General features: G+C 37.7%; 1 protein-coding gene across 5 annotated transcripts in view; it reads right to left on the minus strand.

Moving 5' to 3' along the window:
* Positions 1–22853, minus strand: part of map4k5 (mitogen-activated protein kinase kinase kinase kinase 5) — a 158335-nt gene that overhangs the window by 79448 nt on the left and 56034 nt on the right. For all 5 annotated transcript variants that reach the window (XM_051919940.1, XM_051919942.1, XM_028822350.2 and 2 more), the window contains one exon: positions 10984–11074. In XM_051919940.1, coding sequence (XP_051775900.1) covers positions 10984–11074 — 91 coding nt within the window. The remainder of the gene's footprint in view (positions 1–10983; positions 11075–22853) is intronic.

Consider the following 22853-nt stretch of genomic DNA (forward strand, 5'->3'; position numbering starts at 1 on the left):
CTTGCGCATCTAACATACAGTAACTATGCAACTCTCCCACTTGGTTGTGTTTAGTTGCCACAGACTTTAAACATACATTACAATGGACAGAGGTTTGTTCCATGTTAGACTTTGCGTAACTGAATGTGACGATGCTCCCATCCACTGTTCGGGAGCCCTTGAACCCAACACCGTCGGTAATGTTACTGATGAGTTAGACAGTAAGGCAATAACAATGGAACAAGGGGATGGTTCAAGGTACAAAGTGCTTTTATTTCAATAAATCAAAACAAGTGTTCAAATCAAATGCAGTGCATTTAAAGTCTTCATTAAATAATCCATAAAAGAAATGTGGAGGTTAAAAACAATGAGAAAAAAACAATCCTTTAAAACCGAGGTTAAACGTTGTGCAGGAAGCAGTCTCTTAAAAACCAAATGACAAGCCTGGTGCTTCTTTAACCCTAGCGTCTCATCTGCTTCTCCCATGTGGGCCCTGCAACAGGCGAGACGCTCTCTCAGCAGCTGTCCTTCTCTGAGCTTGACTCTACTACTGTCAGTCACCTTACCGATCCTTGGCTCTGGTCGGCTCCCCCTGACAGTGACTTGGGATTCCCCAACAACCAAGGCTCCCATGCTGGGGACACCACATCCCAAGTCCTGACTCCCGCTGCCTTAAGCGGAGAGTCACTCGTCTCCCGGTCACTCCCATCCTTTGTAAAAGTAATCTCTACGGAGTGACCACATCTACTACTTCCCTGCGTGTCGGCCAAACACCCAGGCTGTCTGCTCAGCTGCCGTGAGCCTGCTCTCTCTCGCTTTCCTTCACCGGCTTTCTCTCACTCGCTCCCTTCCTGCTTCCTTCTGCAACCTCCGTTTCCTTCTCTTTTCTCCTCCCTAACCGTCTTGGGCTTCTTTATATATAATGGACGTGGCAGCTGTGGCAATCAACAGTTCCCAGGATCAATTATGCTGTGGACCGTCCCTCACCTGTGCACCTAGGTGAGAAACGCCTGCAGCACGAATCTTCCTGGAAACTGCTTCAGCCACACTACCACGCCCCTCGCTATGCCGTGAGCGTGGTGATTTATTTAAAACAAACTGGCCTTTGCTGGGAGAGCTGTGGACCCACAACACCACACTGAACCACTTCCAAATGGCTGTGGAGAAACTGACAGTTTTGGGCACAAGTTAATTACTTGCTTAGATGTATGCTGCAATCTTTCAACAGTGTTTGTGTGTGAGGGGGCTGGATGGTTTAGTGAAGAGCTTGTCCAGCACTCTGCAATCACCCAGGTAAAAGTGAATCTACATATTTATTTTACACATCACCCTACATCAAAAATTTAAATTAAATTAATCAATAAAATCGATTTATTGCCCAGTTCCAGTTCAAACAACTGCCAACTTGTCCTGAGAGCTGAACACAGGATGCTGAAAGAAGTCTCAAAGAGCTGCAGAATAACATTATCGGACCTACAGATAGGTCATGCCACTGTTGATGTGAAAGTTTGCCAGTGGAAAGGGATTGCACAAAATACATCTACATGGGAGGTGTTCCTGGAAGAAACCTTAGTTTTCTAGAAAGAACATTAGAGTAAAGTCTGCCCATTAGAGTAAAGTCTGCCCGTGAACACTTAGGCAAAGACCAGGACTTCTGTAACAATGTGCTATGGACAGATGAGGCAATGATAGAATTATGTGACCAAAAAACCAGAAGACATGTTTGGTGAAAACAGAAAACATCATTTGACCAGAAAAACCTGATATCAACTATAAGGTATTATGGTGGAAATGTTATAGTTTGGGTATGATTTTCTGCAACGTGAAGTGGACAGCTCACCATTATAGAATCCTGAGTGAATTCTTCATTGTGCCAGAGGGTGCTTGAGGAGAATGTGAGACCACCTGTCAGATGACTGAAGCTCAACCGAAAGTGAACCTTGCAACATGGCAATGACAGTAAACATACCAGTAAATTACACCAAGGGGAGGGTTTTGGAGTGGCCAAGTCAAAGCCCGGTTCTGAATCGCATCAAGACACCGAGAGGGGATTTAAAATTGGTTATGCACACAAGACTCCCTTCAAACATGCGGACGACAGAATTTTGCACAGAGAAGTGGGAAAAACTTTCTCCCAGTTATGTCATAGGTGGACAGTCAGTTACACAAAATACCTATATGATAATAATAATAATAATAATTCTTTACATTTATATAACGCTTTTCTCAGTACTCAAAGCGCTATCCACACAGGGAGGAACCGGGAAGCGAACCCACAATCTTCCACGGTCTCCTTACTGCAAAGCAGCAGCACTACCACTGCGCCACCTGTATATGAGGATGATTTGGCCAAAAGGGACAATGCCAGCTACTAGAGCCAAAGGCACACTTAACGTTTCCACAGATAGAAATGGCATATCTGTTCATTTTTCGTTGAATAAATTATTGCAAAGTCAAATTTTAATGTTTTTCTTTCTATTACATCACCTTTATCTAAAGATACTGTTTAAACAAAGATCAAAACTTGATGTGTCCACATATATTAAAAAAGGTAAACATTTTATGGAGTGTTCAACTGTACATGCAAATGACAGTCAAGTCTTTGCAACTTGAAATTTCTTTCAAGAAACCCTCTTCTTCACCAAAACAATCATGATGGAACCCAGCCAGGGATTTGTGAGTATTCCAACATCAATCCAGGGTCTTTCCTATGGGGCAACTCCACAGTAGTGGAGAAATGCCACCTTTGATCAATAAATCTGGTTCTAGAGCCAATGCTGTGCATGGAAGTAGGTCATGTTATATCTTATCAGTATTGCATGAGACATGTTAGTAGACACCAGCAGTAATGAAAGATACTAAGTTGAAGAAAGGTGTCCCCTGTATGATATTAGCTGAAGTATTTCCAGATTTGACTAGGAAATATCACTGTGCTTAAAGGGTACCACTAACAGCAGTGGCTGAAACAAAAGCATGTGTAGGTGGTTTTGAGTTTTAGCAAGGCTATGCAGAAAGACTTTTTGATAACCTGAGGTTCAGGCAAACAGTTTGAGACATCACCCAGATTGTCCTCAGGAAAAAGGGAAGCAGTAATCTCAAAGGGGATACAAGTACAATAAGCACTGGTCTCTTTTCATGTTCACGATTTTCATGGACAGCATGCCATGACATAGCTGAAGACTAGAATGCGTGCAGTTTGGAATCTAAGGATTGAATCACTTGTGTTAGCAGATAATGTTGTTGTTTTGGCTTTGACAGACTGCCATCTCGAGCATGCACTGGACACTGGAACAGTCCTCAGACATGTGTAATATGACTGGGATGAAAATCTGAGGTCAAGGTTCTTTCCCAGAAAAGCCAACTTTATTCTATTCAGTTAAGCAGAAAGGGTCAGCCACAATTACAGTCCTCGCGTAAATTTACTGATTTACCAGTCAGTCTCCATTCTCACCTATGGTCATGTGATTTGAGTAGTGACAGAAAACCTAAGGCTGCTGATATAAATAACTGAAATGGTCTCGTGGCCTGGAACCCCTACAGATTTTATTTTTTTCTCCAGCTTTCTGGAGTTTTTTTTTTTTGTTTTTTCTGTCCACCCTGGCCATCGGACCTTACTCCTTTTCTATGTTAACTAATGTTGTCTTATTTTAATTTCTTATTTTGTCTTTTATGTTTCTTTTCTTCATTACGTAAAGCACTTTGAGCTACTTTTTGTATGAAAATGTGCTATATAAATAAATGTTGTTGTTGTTGTTCCTATGCAATGTGGCTGAGCTCACTGTCAGTGAGTGGGTGAAATGCTCAAAAATGAGAAAGAAGCTTGGAGTAGATATGTTATATCTGCGGATGGAAAGGGAGAAGATCCAGACTGAGGATAAAAGAAAGGTGGAAAAGATTCAATACTGGGCAACCTCTTTACAACAAGGAATGTTTGATCACTTTTTAAGTTGAAAGAACTATTGCATCTTATTGTGAATTACAGCAAATTTAGGCACTGTGGCATTTTTGTTACCACAGTGAACCAGTTTAAATGTCTAGCTTCAGATGCTATATAAGGCTGGACGTGTTTCATCTGATATGATCACACAAGTGGAAAAAGCAGGAGAGGGTCTGGAGACTTATGTGAATGAGAAATAATAGATGCAAACACATTACAACTAAAAACGATACATATCATCCAGACTTTGAAATGCCTGACTGAATTCATTCACTTTACTGGGTAGGAGAGGGTTGCATCATCCTGTTGATGTTTATTTGAGAACTCAGAAAATCAAATGATTCACTTTGATATGAAGTCTCTAATGGTGAACCACACTGATCAAACTTCTAACAGTATGTTACTTTTGTGGACACAAGCTGGATCTGCTGTATTCAAATGTGTATGCCTTCAAATGTACATCTGAAAGGTCTGGCCTTCTTATTGGCACCAACAAGACTGTTATTAACAGCAGCATCTCTCCAGTATCCAAGCCAGAGGTTTTTGTGTTGGTTTGGGAATTTGTTGTTTGTTTAATCATATATTTTCCTCCTTTCTCCCCTTCTTGCTTCTGTAAAGTTTAAATAATTAAAAATTGATCTTCTATCTAATTCTCCAGTTTAAGTGGAGCAATTTAAGAAGGTGTGGGCATGTGAATAATTTTCAGTTTCATTCTATTTTGTGTTTGTTTTACCTTCTCACCATTATTTTAATTTTGCTGTTTTATTCACCTTTTTTGTACTGTACTGTACTTGATTTCATCAGTGACAAATCTAACCCTGACCACAAAACACTTTGATTTCCGTCATTACAGGTAAGTTCAGAAAAGAAACACATATCTTGCCAATGCAAATCGGCAGGGTCACTCTGGCAGCAGAAACAACAGGAGCAACACAATAGCAACAATACAAATTTTTAATACTTATCAACTAATTTGAGAAAAGTCAATATAAATAATTGATACCAAAACTACGATAAGCTGGTCTATAAATGACATTACACATGAATAAATTCATTCTAAAAATTATGAAATATAATGATTTTAAAAGGACACAAATTTGGCAGCTATTAATTCATTTCTATAGTTGGACTGAAATTGAGGTACTATATTGAGACCCTTTCAAAATGATTTTTAATTTTGTTAGAATAGGGTAATATAGACCAAAACAAACAAAAAAAACAGATAGATCTTTAAGCATACATTTAAACATTCCCTCAGTAAAATGAATAAAGATGTAAAATATACGGGCTTTAGTTCTTATTAATAGCAACTAAACCTCAATTAATAAACATAATCTGCATCAATCTGTGAAATATTTAGAATATTACTTTCCTTCTTTAAAACAAAATAGAAAAAAAAACTATTAAAAAAACAAATACCAGTACTTATGATTAACATCTCTGGTTCAAAGCCAAGGATTTCTACAGTATTTGCCTATTTTGGAAAGTATAACTAAAATTTATTGCAAATGGAGCCAAAGTTTTAGACAAGGCATGCAGTCAAATCCAAGACAGAACAGTTGAAAACAATCCCAGCCGCCACTATCTAATTAATTCAGGCTTAGATCCTTGCCTCTGTACAATAATGGCATTATCTACTTCTGAGTATTATTGCTCCCAGTTTGCCTCTGAAGGAATAAATTCTTTGTTTTAATTAAATAAAAACGCCTGCTTCTGTCATTTTAGTTGGAGCAAATTGAAAGTCTACAAATGGAGTGAAATTAAACAGAGAATGCATAGGAATATACCAATAGAGTATTGCATAATTATTTTATGCTTATTAAGAAACCAGTCAAGAATGAATGAATGGATAGATGAATAAAATTCAGTTTGCTAAGGCTCACAATATTTTCATACAGTAAATATTATAAGTGATGTACTACTCGTTTTTACAAGCAACAAAACTGTTAACTAAATCAAAAGTGTACTTCTTACACCTGCAATAGCTGTCATTATTTTAATACATCTAAATTTAGTATATAGTGTAAAATGATTTCTTTCTTCTGAAACAAGAGAACAGCAGATACTCTGTCAAAATTAAATTACAGAAGATGACCTTATGTCACAGAGTCTAAATTATAGAAAGGTATTAAACGAATTGCTAAGAATAAGAATGATAAATGCTGCAGTCATACGGCTATTACTTGGTATTTAAAAAAAAATCCATTATGAACTGGAATGGGTAGATTACGTGCTCTGATTAAAAATAACATTGTGAATTATGTCTGTTATTTATATCATAAAAAAGTGTTTCCCAATCATTGTATAATGTTATTAATCCTCCCCTATTCTAATTCTCTTCTCAGTTAACTTTCTGTGGCTCTTGGAGCCACTACTGCTTTTTGCTCAATGTACTGCTCCTTCCAATGGAATATGACAACAGAGCAAAGAAAATCTTAGATTTAGGGGTTACTGGGGCAAAACCAGAACATTTCATTTTGCTTCAGTTTACACAATTGAAGCTTATAGCTTATAAAGAATTTCCGATATTGTAGAATGTCCTAGAGGGGAAAACTGGCTGTCTGTTAGGTCACTATGCGACGCGTGAGCTTAAGGACACTGCTGCTATGCAAGCAGTATACTAACTATACTTGCAAGTGTACTTTAAGTAAATGTGGAGGATTTTACCAGGTGGCAGAGCGAGAAATCATCACGGTGAGAAAACAACAAAACAATGTCTGTTTTCGCTGTGTTGTGAGCTGAGGGAAGAAAAATATTAAAAAATAAAAATTCTTTGTATTTTGATGCTATTAAGAAGGTGCCAAAAAAAGAAACAGCAACAGTGACACAGAATGTTGAGATAGTATGTGAGAACTTGAAATGTATCATGAGTAAGCAACACTTGTATTGTCTATGCAAGAAATGGATGAAGAAAAACTAAAAAAAAAAAACAAAAAAAAAAAAACCACTTGCATAAAACGCTGAAAGGAAATGTGTCACCTTTACTTTATGTCTTTTGGTGATCAGCTCATCTTTTGCTCACTTAACTATTCACAGTAACAAGACATTTTAAGCAAGGGTGCCCAAGCTTATGCAATAATGTATAAAAACTTAAATAGAGAACCAGACAATGATGGTAGATGTACCCTAAAGGCTAAAGCTGTGTCATCCATGACAAGTGATCAGCTGAGCTGACCTACAAGAGCTTTAGCTGAGAGGGCAGGAGCAGGCCTGCTTCAACTAACCATGAGAAGGGAGAAGGTTGGTTTCAGCTATTTGTGAATGACAGAGACACAGGAATTTCTGTTGACTTCACTAGTTATTTAAACTTTGAGACTCTGTTCAATTGAACTACTGTTATGTGACATACAGCAAATGCAGAGACCACCCCAACTGCTGGACTCCCATCGGAAGGTGACGCCCAGAGCCTCCACTGTATTTGGTAGTAACATCTCATCTTGTCAATATACTGTACATGCAGACTATGTGGAACTACCCATCTAAAACTGACAAGTGAATTACAAAATAGTTAGGCACAGGAAAACTCAACAGGGTGACTGCATTGGTATGATTGTTGGTTTAAACAAATAAGCATTTCATATATAAAAACAAAGTAAATACAATAAAAATAGTCACATAAAGTGCAGTGGCATAATCAGATTGGTTGAGAAGAACACGATATGAAGATAGCAGATACAATCATTCCACTCCACTTACATACAGTAATAATTAAAAGTACAAACTGAAGAAAAACCCTAAACAATTCACCTGTACAAATTAGATGTACAGTACCCAAGACATTAAATACGAAAACAAATATGAAAGATTAGTGGGCTACTTGCCCCATATGCAATGGCTTAGATCTCTTTTTAAAACTAGGGGGCTTTGCTCGCCAATCCCTGTGTTTGGTTAATGGGATATACAATATTAAAAGCTTTTGTTTTGCTTTGGAATTGTTTCAATTTCATTATTTGCACTTTTACTTTAAAGCTTCATTAAAAACAACATTTGGAATTACCTTTTCTTCAAGATCGCATTGAATTTTGATTCTGTTTTTGGAGACACATTGTGACAACGCAACATATAACTGCCCGTGAGTGAATATTGTTTCTGTTTCTCTAATAAATAATCTGACTTTTTCTAATGTTTGTCCCTGTGATTTGTCAATTGTCATAGCAAAAGCTATTCTCATGGTAAACTGTAAACATTTTAATACGAATGGCATATCACAATCTCGTTTTGTGTCAAATGTTATTCGCGGAATATATACATCACCTTTCTTGTTGCCTGTTAAAATTTACATCGCTTCTCCGTGATCATAAATATACACCTGACCGAATTGTGTATTCTTTGAAATTAAACTTGTTGTTGCTTTAACTGGTGCAGGACCACAGATTCTCAAAGCGTATGGTTCATTATTGTGTAAATCCACGTTTTGTGCATTGAATGATGCAAAGGCGAAAAGACTTTGTTTTCCACTCTTTGCCTTTTATTTCTGACCTTGATTTATCCTGCTATTTTTTCAATTACACCTGGTTCTGATGATTAATTACCTTTTGCTTGCGCTAATGCGATCTTTATTATCTTTTTTTTGATACTGTAGCGACTGATGTAATAAAGTGTCACAAAAGTTTTACTTGAACAATCGCCGACTTCGTAACCCCAAACACAACTTTCTAGCACCCTCTCCCAACCCCTCCTCCCCCGTGTCTCGCCCCCCCTTACCACATCAATCAATACCCTGCTCTCAGTCTCCCGTGCTGTACTCCGCCCTCCCTCAATTGGACCTAACAGTCACTTAAAACAAAAAAGGCTTCAACTTGGCTGGGACGCTACAATATTTTCAAATTTTACTGTTTTCATATTCTGTACCTTTCTCTGCATGTGTATTGCTCCATCGTTTGTTTGAGCCTTTCGAATTCCACTGCTTTCATAATCTCTTATCTGCCTTTTTTTCTCTCACCAACGCTTTTGGGTCTCTTTTCTCCACGCTGTTCTTTCTTCTTTGCTTAGTCGTTGATGTTTCATCTAAAACGTATTGTCCTTATACGCTTTATATGTGCTGAGAGCACAGGATCTGTGTGTGCTATGTGCCTTTACATGACTGAGTGTTTTGCTGGCCATGTTCTTATTTGTAAGTAGGGCGTGTCTTGCAAGAATCTCATGTTCCACGTTCCCACGAGACAGCCCTGGGACAATCTCTTGGCACCAAGTCTCATGTTTACGGTCCCCGCGAGATGCTCTTGCGGGTCTTTTAAGTGTCTTCCAAGAACCTCAGAGAAGATCACGTCTCGTCGCCCTGCTTTTCCTTTCCAGGATTTTTTTTTTTTTTTTTAATAGGGAGATAAGGTCAAAGCTAAACCATCCAATTATATGAACTCGACTGTCTCTAATGTACTAACTTTGAAAAAAAAGCCAGTAGTCATTAAAATAATTGAGAAGCAGAGATGAAGACTTTCAGGTTAACCTAATGTGATGTTGGGTTGCCCAGAGATGGCATACATGTCCTTGAACCCAGGACATCTATAGTCACGAAACTGAGATGTTCCAGGATAAATGAGGACACAGAATAACAAGCCTGGTGCATATATGCAAAGTAGCTTTTATTCAAAACTAAAATAAAGCCATCAATGTTGTAAAATGCCACGCATTTCAATAAGTAAATAAATAAACCGTAATAAAAACAGTATTGAAGTGAAGGTTAAAATAGAAGGTTAAAACACAGTCAGGATCCATCCATTAAAAGAAATTATAAGTGTCTGTGCGTCCATCTAAAACGACGTCTCCTCTGCTCACCCTCTATGGTTTGCTCAGTGAGGGATGACATCCTCCAGCAAGCGTAGTCAACTATTATATGGTTCATGGCATCATCGCTATCTCTCAGCCTTCATATAACACTGTTTTTTTTTTTTTTTTAATCAAGGATTATGTACTAATTTATGAGCACTAAAATGCATTTTGTGTTGAATACTGAGTTGGTTAGAAAATAAATAGCCCTTTGCACCAATCTTGCTGTTCTGTGTCCTTATTCACCCTAGTCCATGTTGGTCTATGACTATTGATGTTCTAGGTTCAAAGAGGTAATGCCAGTTCTGGGCAACATGGGCATCACAAGTGCTACTGGTAGGAAAGACTAGTGGCAGTGAGGAATGAAGACGAAGAGAGGAACAGCACACTGATTTGGTGCCCGCCTCATGGAAGGAAACACACATGTAAGCCTAAATTAACTTTTTGAATATGTGGGCCACACCATGGACCCTTGCAACCAATTGTACAGGTTGGTCATATAGAATTCTTAAAAATATTTTCAGTATGATTTATTAAACTTATAATACTGAACTGGTTGCATTTCTTCAAATTTGTTTTCTTGGGAATGGTGGCAAATTATGATTTCAGTCTTGTGGTATCTTGCCCCGATTATACATATCGTCTTTGCAAGGGACCCAATAGCAATACCATGATAGAGTTTCAAAAATTCAGAGCAAATATAATCTGTGCCAGGTGACTTTCCCTCAGTGCTTGTTTTCATGGATTTCTCAACTTCTGTTGTTACAATTTCTGGACATTCAAGGATATCTGTATTTCTCATCTGATTTTCTTGTCTACTAATGTTATAACGTATTAGAAATAAATTTTCTTAATTTCTTTGTTCTTCTCCAAGTATGTTATTAGTTTGTTTTGACTATCTGTTAATGTTCCTAGTGTATATTTCTTCTAGAGTACATTGAACATTATAGTAGTTTAACAAACATACCCACAGTAATTTTCTCAATTTTTTACAAGTACTATAAGTGATTTTAAATCTTTATTCTTTCTAATACTTTGCCTGTTTTTTTAACAATGCATGGACTACAGAAAGTTGGTGAAGCTTACAATGCATAAGCATTGACAGAGAAAGAGTGCACAGCAAACAGTAACACAGTGAACTAGTTTGTAACATTTTCATAATAGAACAAGATGCACAGTATATAGATGTAGAATAAATCAGGTCACATTACTTGAAAATATAAAAAAGCAACAATGATTAGGATCTTTTCAGTTTTTGTAGTATTTGTTTATCATTAAAAAGAAAACAGGTGTCAACTTACTGAAGGTAACTCCCAAAATAGGCTACAATATTGTGGTGAGTGCATTCTTTAACCATGAAGATTTCTTGCTCTATGATTCCAAAGTCGTCACCTAGAAAAAAGGAAATTAGCAGCTTAAAAATATATATATATTTTTTAATTGTCTTTGCTTTTTATGTTTATCTGATATCCCTCCATTCTGTGTTCAAATTTCCACATTAAGATAACAAACAAGGAAAAACAATATCAAAGTTAGTCATGGAACAGTATGGGATAAAAATGTCTAATTTAATAATAATGATAATAATAATAATAATCATAATAATGCATTTTATTTATAGGGCACTTTACATTTGCATTGAATTTCAAAGTGCTACATAAAAAGTTTAAACAAAAGGCAAAACAAGTTAAAAACAGAGATTAAACAACAATAATTAGGTATTTGCAAAATGGCGGTTTCTTGTAGTGGATTGTAATATAAGGAGTCCCTTAAGATATTGTGGAGCATTTCCATGGATACACTGATGAGTGAGCAAACAGAGTTTATATTCAATACTGAGGTGAATAGGGAGCCAATGAAGTGACCGAAATTTGAATCTGTTGTAGCTTTTGTAGGCTCTTGTTGGGTATCCTGACACAATACAATAAATTTATTTTTTGTATAGCCCAAAATCACACAAGAACTGCCGCAATGGGCTTTAACAGGCCCTGCCTCTTGACAGCCCCCCAAGCCTTGACTCTCTAAGAAGACAAGAAAAAACTCCCAAAAAAAACCCTTGTAGGGAAAAAATGGAAGAAACCTTGGGAAAGGCAGTTCAAAGAGAGACCCCTTTCCAGGTAGGTTGGGTGTGCAGTGGGTGTCAAAAAGAAGGGGGTCAATACAATAGAGTACAATACACAGAGGAGTGCATTACAGTAGTCCAGCCTGGAGGAGACAAAGGCATGAACCAGCTTTTCAGCTTCACAGAGGGAGAGGTAGGGACAGAGTTTGGCTATATTTCGGAGATGAAGGAATGCAATTTTACAAAGGTGATGGACATGTGTATCAAATGACAGATGGGAGTCTAACTTGACACCCAAATTTGTAACTGAAGGGGAGAGGGCAATGGTAGGGTCAGAAAAGGAAACAGAATTTACGGAGGAACGAAGTTGATGGGGGGTACCAATTAAAAGAGCTTCAGTTTTGGTGCTGTTCTTCTTGAGGACGTTCTTGGACATCCAAGCCTCAATCTCATCCAAGCAAGAGGAAAGAGTTAATGGAGGTGTAAGGGAAGTCGAATCCAGTCTCACATTGGAGCTGTGTATCATCGGCATAACAGTGGAATGAAATTCTATGCCTGCTGATGTGACCCAGGGGTAGCATATAGATGTTGAAAAGGGTCGGCCCAAGGACTGATCCTTGTGGGACCCCACAGGTGACAGTGTGGGTATGAGATTTAGCGTCCCCCAGGGCCACATACTCAGCCCTATCTGTGAGATAGGGCTCGAACCAGTCCAGAGAAGTGCCAGAAAGTTCAATTATATATTGGAGAAGATGGAGGAGAATATTATGATCTATTGTATCAAATACAGCTGTGAGATCCAGAATTATAAGGAATGATGGAGAGCCCTGGTCAGTGGCCATCAGGAGGTCATTGGTGACTCTGACCAGGGCGGTCTCTGTACTGTGAGAAGATCGGAAACCAGATTGAAATTTTTCAAATAGATTGAATTTTTTGAGGTGATCCTGAAGCTGGACCAAAACAACCTTTTCCAAAACCTTAGACAAAAATGGAAGGTTGGAAATTGGACAATAGTTTGCTATCATTTCAGGATCCAAAGAGGTTTTTTTTTTAAAATGAGGTCTAATTTTTGTGGTTTTCAAGGCCAATGGGACTAAGCCACTCTGGAGAGAGTGATTAATGATATCAGCAATAAGAGGGCTTAAATCCGATACATTAGCTTTTACCAGAGGAGTAGCAAAAGGGTCCAATAAACACATTGAAGGCCTCATCCTCTGGATGATGCCCTCAACTTCTTTAACTGTGGTACAGAGGAACTGGGAGAGGCAGTCCATTGGGTTTGATATGGAAACATCCAGCGATGGAGGGCTGGAAACAGACAATGAGGAGCGGATGGTTGATGCCTTAGAGGTGAAATATTCAATAAAATTATTATTACAGGCATAGGTATGAGGACTGAGTAAATGATTTATCACGGAAAAACGTTGTTTGGAGTTTCCAGGGCTGTTATTCATTAAATTTCAATAGTATTGAAATCTGCTGGTGGACAATGCTCTAGAGTAGTTTTTTGGTGTTCGATAGGCTAATTTGTGGACTGTTAAACTGGTTGCAACAAAACGCCACTCGAGGGCTCGCCCAGCTGCTTTCATCTGTCAAAGCTCACTTGTAAACCACGGGGAAGATTTTACAAAAGAGACTACTCATGATTTAACTGGGGCATGGGTCTCAAGGATGTTCTGGAGCCCCTTGTTGTAATAATCGACTAATTCACTGACAGAAGAAAGGTGGGGAGCAATGGAGAACTTCTTAATGTCAGCATTAAAATCAGTCAAATTAATTTTTTTCAGGCTCCTGAAGCGGATACAGCACTGTGGTTTAGAGTATAGTGAATATGTGGGTAAATCCATTGAAACAATTTTGTTATCGGAAACACCCAGATCAAATACTTGGAGGTCAGAGATGCGGACTGAGTTAGTAATGACTAAATCGAAGGGTATGGCCCTTGTTGTGAGTGGAGACCTCCACAAGTTGCCTCAGATTTAGGCAGTCCAGAAGCTCTAAGAGTTGGGCAGCAAAATAATTAAAAGGTGTGTCCACATGATTGTTCAGATCTCCAAGAATGAGTACATTTGATGATGTTGTACAGAAAGATGAAAGCAGCTCATTCTTTTCCATAATGAAATCAGGGTGTTGTTTTTTAGGTGGTCGGTTAATAAGAAGTGCTGTTATAAAATGTGGATGCTTACATTTAGTTGCCAAGCATTCAAAAGTTGAGAATTTAGGAAGGGGTAGAAGTGATAATTGCAAACCTGTATGATGGATTACAGCCAGACCACTGCCACGGCCACAGCTGCGAGCCTTTTAGAGGTAAGTGTACCCAGGAGGGTAGAACTCATGTAAAACTGAGTATACCTCGGATTTATGCCAAGTCTCAGTCAAACAAATAATCCTCCTGTCTACAATATGATTATAAATTAGGCAGGATTTTTTTGTCTAAATTTTTCTTGTTAATTTACTGAGATCGGATAGCCTAGCACTTCTAAATGTAACTCATCTGGGAGAACAACAAAAACAGAGACATCATATATGGAAATACTTTTTGTTACTTTATTGTCACTTGGAGATGCTTTGAACTGCAATAAGAAAATGTATATACCAGTACCTTGAGAGTTTTTATGGCAGATACTCAAGTGACAGTTGCAGAAATCCAAAAATCAAGAACGTGAGAATCATAGTTTAAATGAAGCATGACTGTTAATAACAATAAAAATAAGATAAAGTACACTCCAATTGTGCTTAGAAGTGTCAAAATCATTTTCTTTATTTTAAATACATTATTGAAATAAAAAGTATTCAAGGTCACTCAAAACCTGTTCAAACAAAAACAGATTAACACATTTAAATCAAAAACATTTGCTATTAGATAGCTGATATTAAAAATGTGTGTAAATTAGTGCAGTAGTCTTTCTAAGCAGATAAAACAAACAACTTCCTGAGTTTTTGTACAATTTTATTTGTCATGTCAAATGTGTGACTGCTTAATTAGTAAAATAATTAGAGCAAAAATACTGAATCCAGAATTCCACTCATTTCCATTTCTTAAAAAATTCCACTTGAATTATTTTTTCCCCATCTTTGAAAATGGAAAAATTTATATAGAGATGTTTGACAAAGATAACATTGGTCCCACACCTTTCTATTAGAAAACAAGCTCTTGTCACAATGCAGTCAATAAAATAAGGGCAAACGTATTTAAGTGCCCAATACAGGAAATGCTCACTTTGAAAATTTAATATGACAGCTTTAAATCATTAGTTTATAAAATCCTGTCTGGCACAAGCACAACATTGAAATGACAACAAAGCAAAGAGTGGTGTAGCGGGTCCACAGCTCACGTCAAAAAGGCCAGTTTGTTAAAATAAATAATCATTGTACCCGTGGCTTAGCAAGGGGGCATGGTGTGTGTGTGGCCGAGCGGTTTCCGGGGAATTTGTGATGCGGGTGAACCTTACTTAAGTGCACAGGTAAGGAGTCATCCGCATCCGTAATTGTTCCCGGGAGCTGCTAATTGCCACAGCTGATCCACATCCCTGTGATAAAGAGAAGCGCAAGGCGGCTAGGGAGGGGAAAAAAAGAAGAAAAAAGAAAATAGGAAGAAAAGACAAACAGAGGTTGCAGGAGAAGAAGGCAGGAAGCAGGGAGAGGATAGCCGGTGCGAGAGAGAGAAAGAGCGAGCGAGCACAGGCTTGCAGGCATCTGGACAGTGAGCCCTAGCGGGGTGTTTGGCCGACACCTAGGGCAGTTGGTAGTGGTCGCACCCGCTGAGCATTGTGAGGAGTGGGAGTGACTGAAAGAAGGATGGCTCGCCATGGAAGACAGCGGGAGTCGGGAGGTGAATTCCCCAGCATGAGCATCCTGGCCATTGGGGGAAGTCAAGTCTCAGTCTGGAGAGTGCTGAACCGAAGCCAAGGATCGGGAAGCCTCCAGACCAGAAGGCAGAATGAAGGTCAGCTGCAGGTAGGGTGGCTCCCCTGATGCATAGCCTGAATGGGAGACGCAGTGGAGTCACCAGTAAAAGAATGCACCGGGCTTTGTGCTAAAAAGGACAGCTTCCAGCCATGGTTTTAACTTCGTTGTTTTTAAAGATTTGTTCTAATGGATTTTAACCTCCACGGATTCACTTCTGTTTTAATGGATTATATATTTAAAGATTTGATGCACTGCACTTTTATTTGGACACTTTGTTTTTGATTGTTGTTGGTTTTAAATAAAAGCACTTTGCGCACCATCCCCTTGCTCCATTTGTTGTGCCTCACTGCCTAGCTCATCGGTGACATTACCGACGGTGTCAGGTTCAGAGCTCCCAGAATCTGAATGGGAGCATGGAGCATCGTCACAACACTCAGAAATAACAGAAATTACTGACTTGTACGATGTATTGCATAAACAAGAGATCATTGCTCAGACTGAGATAAAAAAAAATGTTGTGTGACTTAAGCTGCATCTTGCTACTAAAACTATTTCAGAAAAAAATCATGATATCTACCAATTTATAGATCATCTGTTTATCTGCAGTTATCACAGCTAGAGCCATGATGGCCAGCATTTGTTTCCTTATATTTTAAAGGTTACCAAAATCTAAAAAAATACAACTGAATTAGATGTTTAGCTTCAGCTTGTGGTACTTCAGAGTCAGTGATTTAATGTGTTTAGAGACTGCTTGTTTGATATTATGGAAAAATTTAACTACATTTGATTAACAGAACAAAAAAACTTGACAAGGAAATTATTTTAACAAAAAAAAAAGAAAGAAAGAAAAGTGATTTGCTTCATTGACTTTGTCAGCTACGGTGGTCATAACTAGAGCTAAATTTCAGTCTGCCAACATGTGTTAATTTTCTTCATAACAAACATTACTGCTACATAATGCATGGTTATAACTTTCCTAAACAGTCTTAATTTTGGAAAGGTACAGTAGCATCCACCATAATAAAAGAATAAGCATCTGTAGGATTATTCCAGTTGCTATGGCTCTGTCAATCCAACAGATGGCGTAACAAACATTTGTAATAATAAAATGCATTGCATTTGTTATTCCAACGGATGGCACATCACAAACATTAACATTCTTTTACAAATACCATACCAAATGGCCTATAACAGAAATATATGTATTACATTTGCCAGTCCAACAGATGGTGCATCACAATACCATAGTAATACTTGTGCTGTATGTGGTGTGCCATCTGTTACATTTACAAAAGCAATGCATTTTATTACTGCATGCATCACAAAATACATTCCAAAAGATGGTGCACTGCAAATGTTGACACTGAGGTCTACATTGATTACTCAGTTTATATCCTGTGTTAGGTGGGTAGCATAGCTAACACTCAATACAAAATGACTGAAATGTGATTTTTACATATAACGTTTATATAAAAATCATCACTTGCCAAAAGAATATAGATATTAGCTTATCTTTGACATTTTAAATACCATAGTAATTAAAAAGAACAACAAGCTTTGCTGAATACTATTATCCATTATAATGTATTCATATACTTAAGGTACTAGTATCATAAAGCCATTATTCCATGCAATTATGCTGCTTTTTCTTTAAAAATAAACTGTGATAGTGGGCTCTGTTAAAAGTGCTGTATGAACAAAAATTAGTTTGATAGACCGTATATTAGAAGGAAATTAGGATAGCAAGCTTTCAATCAACAATCTGATTTTCTTCTCAAAATCTTAAAACAAAGTCAGGTTTATCAGCAGCTCTAAATGGCTCTGGTATAAAGAGTGTGCATGTGTGTGCATGAATGAGCCTGAGGTTGCTCCTACTGTGTGTTCAGTGCTGCAGTTTAAGAGAAAAAATAATAATCAACAGCTGAGTGAGAACTATAGTAATAGAGTGTCTTTTTAGACATTATAAAATTGAAAGCACTTATGACACAAGGCAATGTCATGACGCAAATGTTAGTTCACCAACATCTTGTGAAACTTCTCTTTTTAATATGCAAAAAAAAAAAAAAAAAGGACAAGATGACTTGGTTAAACAAAATGCTAATTCAGATTAGGTGTTCATAAGTACAGTACATTATATATCTAGGTGAATCACTGATAGAAGCTGTACCTTGCTACTTTAATAAATTCACCATAAAATTTACAGACATTAGAGCGCTGCTCATCCTTAGATAACCAGTAGATATATTTCAGTAAAGCAGTGTTAAATTTTAAGTCAATACAATACAAATTTTAAGGTAATACTGTTTGCCTCCAAGCTTTACGAGCTAATGTTAAATATAGAGGACTTGCAGAGAGGTAGCCCCTAACAACTGCCTCCAGAAATGAAATGGAAACCACTTTTGCTAAATACTGTAATAACATGATCCAAATCTACTGTATATAAAGAGAGACATCTGCTTTTTCACCATACATACTTGCACTCAGCATTTGTGCTTCATTTTAAGATTTCAAGAAGGCATGATTTGACCTTAAGAAGCTGATAAATCTATTTAGTAACAAAGGAAACAATCCAGTTTTGAGAAACCATTGAGATCCAAGACTGATTTGTAAAAGCACCTGTTCAAAGCTCACTGTATGAAGCACAAACATAGTTAATTACAAACTCAACAGTACCAGGCTGTGTGGTAGTGAAAAAGATGTAACTACAGTTAGGTCCATAAATATTTGGACAGAGACAACTTTTTTCTAATTTTGGTTCTGTACATTACCACAATGAATTTTAAATGAAACAACTCAGATGCAGTTGAAGTGCAGACTTTCAGCTTTAATTCAGTGGGGTGAACAAAATGATTGCATAAAAATGTGAGGCAACTAAAGCATTTTTTAACACAAACCCTTCATTTCAGGGGCTCAAAAGTAATTGAACAATTGACTCAAAGGCTATTTCATGGGCAGGTGTGGGCAAGTCCGTCGTTATGTCATTATCAATTAAGCAGATAAAAGGCCTGGAGTTGATTTGAGTTGTGGTGCTTACACGTGGAAGATTTTGCTGTGAACAGACAACATGCGGTCAAAGGAGCTCTCCATGCAGGTGAAAGAAGCCATCCTTAAGCTGCAAAAACAGAAAAAACCCATCCGAGAAATTGCTACAGTATTACGAGTGGCAAAATCTACAGTTTGGTACATCCTGAGAAAGAAAGCAAGCACTGGTGAACTCAGCAACGCAAAAAGACCTAGACGTCCACGGAAGACAACAGTGGTGGATGATCGCGGAATCATTTCCATGGTGAAGAGAAACCCCTTTACAACAGCCAACCAAGTGAACAACACTCTCCAGGGGGTAGGCGTATCGATATCCAAGTCTACCATAAAGAGAAGACTGCATGAAAGTAAATACAGAGGGTGCACTGCAAGGTGCAAGCCACTCATAAGCCTCAAGAATAGAAAGGCTAGATTGGACTTTGCTAAAGAACATCTAAAAAAGCCAGCACAGTTCTGGAAAAACATTCTTTGGACAGATGAAACCAAGATCAACCTCTACCAGAATGATGGCAAGAAAAAGGTATGGAAAAGGCGTAGAACAGCTCATTATCCGAAGCATACCACATCATCTGTAAAACATGGTGGAGGCAGTGTGATGGCTTGGGCGTGCATGGCTGCCAGTGGCACTGGGACACTAGTGTTTAATGATGAAGTGACACGGGACAGAGTGAATTCTGAGGTGTTCAGAGACATACTGTCTGGTCAAATTGATTGGGCGGCGTTTCATGATACAGATGGACAATGACCCAAAACATACAGCCAAAGCAACCCAGGAATTTATTAAAGCAAAGAAGTGGAAAATTCTTGAATGACCAAGTCAGTCACCTGATCTTAACCCAATTGAGCATGCATTTCACTTGTTGAAGACTAAACTTCAGACAGAAAGGCCCACAAACAAACAGCAACTGAAAGCTGCTGCAGTAAAGGCCTGGCAGAGCATTAAAAAGGAGGAAACCCAGCATCTGGTGATGTCCATTAGTTCAAGACTTCAGCCTGTCATTGCCAGCAAAGGGTTTTCAAGCAAGTATTAGAAATGAACATTTTATTTGTCCAATTACTTCTGAGCCCCTGAAATGAAGGGATTGTGTTAAAAAAAATGCTTTAGTTGCCTCACATTTTTATGCAATCGTTTTGTTCACCCCACTGAATTAAAGCTGAAAGTCTGCACTTCAACTGCATCTGAGTTGTTTCATTTAAAATTCATTGTGGTAATGTACAGAACCAAAATTAGAAAAAAGTTGTCTCTGTCCAAATAGTTACGGACCTAACTGTAGTTGCCAGACAAATAGAATAAAATATTAATCCATTAAAATAAGAAATGTAATCTGTGTGTAAATTAAATATTTAAAAAGTGAGATTAACTTATCCTCATAATGGTATATAAAACTGTATCTGTGCATCAGGTGAAGTATACAAGGCTTTTAGTGGTTATGATAAGGTGTATATATTTCGGAGTGTGACAGTTTTAGTCTCGAGCACACATAAATAAAAAAAAAAAACCAACAAAATCCTTTGTTTTTCCATATTCTCCTACTGTTTTTTGGTTTTACATCCAATGTAAGACTGAAATACAAAAGCAAATTGTGAATTGGTATAATTTTCAGATAAAATTACAGTACTTTCGATATTTTAAGATATAATTTTACCAGATATATAGATTAAAGCTTTTGGCTTATTTTCATTAATAACTAAAAAAAAAAATCATGGTTGGCATCAAGTTACAAGAGACAGATCATCTCATACGATGAATTACATTAATGTTGGCATGCCACAGCAACTTTTAAGTTCATGATGCATACTTTACTTGCTACAAAAAGTATGTACTGCATTTAAAATATAAAGGAATGATCAGGGCATGGGTCACAGTAGTAGCGCTGTTGTATCACAACAAGGATACTGGGGTTCAAATCACAGGTGCTCCTTGTGTGGAGTGGCATGTTCTCCTCAAGTCCTCCGTAATTTCCTCCAATAGTCCAAAAACATGCATGTTAGGTGGATTGGTGATGCTTAATTAGTCCAATGACATGCAGGTTAGGTTGACTAGTGATGCTAAATTGACCCCTGATGTGTGTGTGTGTGTGTGAGTGTGTGTTCACTCTGTGATTGACTAATGCCCTGTCAAGGGGCTGTTCCTGCCTTGTACCCAATGCTTGCTGGAATATGCTCTAGCTTCCCTGTAACTCTGCTCTGGATTGTGTGTTTAAGAGATGGGAGGATGAATGAATGTATGGGCAATTCTAAAGCTACAGGTTAGGGACAAAATCTTTAACAACTTTTTATTTAGCTCTTCAGTTGACCTCATAATTTATTTTCATCCATAAAGGATCAAATAAACATTGCCTTTTTAAAATTGGTTTTCAATGGCACACAAAGCCAGCAGCCCTATGTCAAACTTTGGCTGGCTTTGACCAGTACTTGGAAGTGAACTTTAATCCAATCAACAGAAGCTACATCCCCTCCTCCTAAAAGTAACTGTGCATCCTCTACTGCCGGCCTATTCAAACAGTATCTCACAGGCCACATGTGAACCATGAGCAACCTCTTTGTGGCCTACTAGCCCAGTCCGTGCTGCAAGAAACAGAGAAAAACCAAGAAAACACATTTCATAAGCCTTCAGAAATTCCTACAGTAGAACAGTAGTACAGACTATGAATATAACACTCTGCGTAGCCTAGCAACATTCAACCAACAATGCAGCATTCTGTTTGTGTGTCTAGAAGTGGTGGTGGTAGTATATGATGTAGTGATTTTTTTTTCTGTGATGGTACAAGAAGCAACAGCTGGTAGTGGCATTGACTAAATATTAAATGATTCTATAATAACTTATGTGCGGAGTCTTAGTTATATTCCAGGTGCATCAAAAGAGTGCAAACAAGAGTTTTTGTAAATGAATCTAATTGTTACACCAATGAGAGCTTTGTTACTGACAACCACTGTCTCTGCACTTTTCTTCATACAATTGGTTAACCCTTCAATCATAGGCTTCGCAATTTTCTTTAAAACTCAAAAACTTTTATTTTAAAATCAAATGAAGCAACAACTGCTTTGCAGAACTATTTAATAACTTTTTTGTTGAATGTAGAGCACTTTATTAACCTGCAGTTAATATTCTTTGATTTCAGAAAATTGTGTTTGTAATTTTAAACCATCAATCACCACATTATGAAGTGTAGTATGTCTGTGCAGGTAATGTAATGGTAGCACCACTGCCTCACAATAAGATGATCTTTGGCTTGTGTCCCGGGTCTTCTTGGAGTGAAGTTCACAAAGTGCTTTGAGTAGTGAGTAAATCGCTATATAAATACAAAGAATTATTATTACTATTATTATTATACTTCATAAATTGTCAATTTCAAATTTTAAACAGTATGTTTTATCACCAAATAAACAAAACATACCGCTAGGACTTTTGGCATCTATATATCGTCACAGTACCTCAGGCTTGATCTAAACACAACATTTGTGTACCAGCACCTTTATGTTTACAAAAAACAGCGCATCCCATATGCATTTGTCTCATCAGATGAGCTACTCATCCAGGCTTTGCCTCTGTGACTTAACTCAAATGACAGCAAAAGAGAAGCTTTACTTCAAGAAGTGAATCCCAGCACCTAAATAAACTCTGCATTCTGGAACAAAGCTACATTACATACTAAGTCTGTGCTTCAGAAAGATGTCTCAAGTACTCTACAATTTTACAGATTCCACTGCAAAGAGTCTACCTCTCTCACCCACAAATCTGTATTAGAGGAACTGAAAAAGCTAACTGTGACATCAAACAAGGTCTGTACAGTGAAGGAACCAGACCACTGGTTTTCTAGAGAAACAGGAAACCTCTAAACAAACATAAAACAGCCTTAGCTGTGCTATATTTTTCCTTGTCTTACTCATGTTGCTTTCTGTCTTTCATGTCTTTATATCTATATAAGCAATTATCCTATTGGTATAATCCTTTTATGCTTGCATAAACAAACAGTAACTGTATGGGCACAGTTGGAACATTATGCATTTTTTGGACTTATAATGCTTAAATGCCATAGACTGGAGGCAGTGCTTGAAAAATATTCAATAGTTTGTGTTTAAGGATTCTGATCTACTAGGAGCCATTCCTGGATAGCACACCAGGATGTTAGAAGACATTTTCCTGCAAATATCCAG

This window comes from Erpetoichthys calabaricus, chromosome 16, assembly GCF_900747795.2.
Source record: "Erpetoichthys calabaricus chromosome 16, fErpCal1.3, whole genome shotgun sequence".
NCBI classification, from domain to species: Eukaryota; Metazoa; Chordata; class Cladistia; order Polypteriformes; family Polypteridae; genus Erpetoichthys; species Erpetoichthys calabaricus.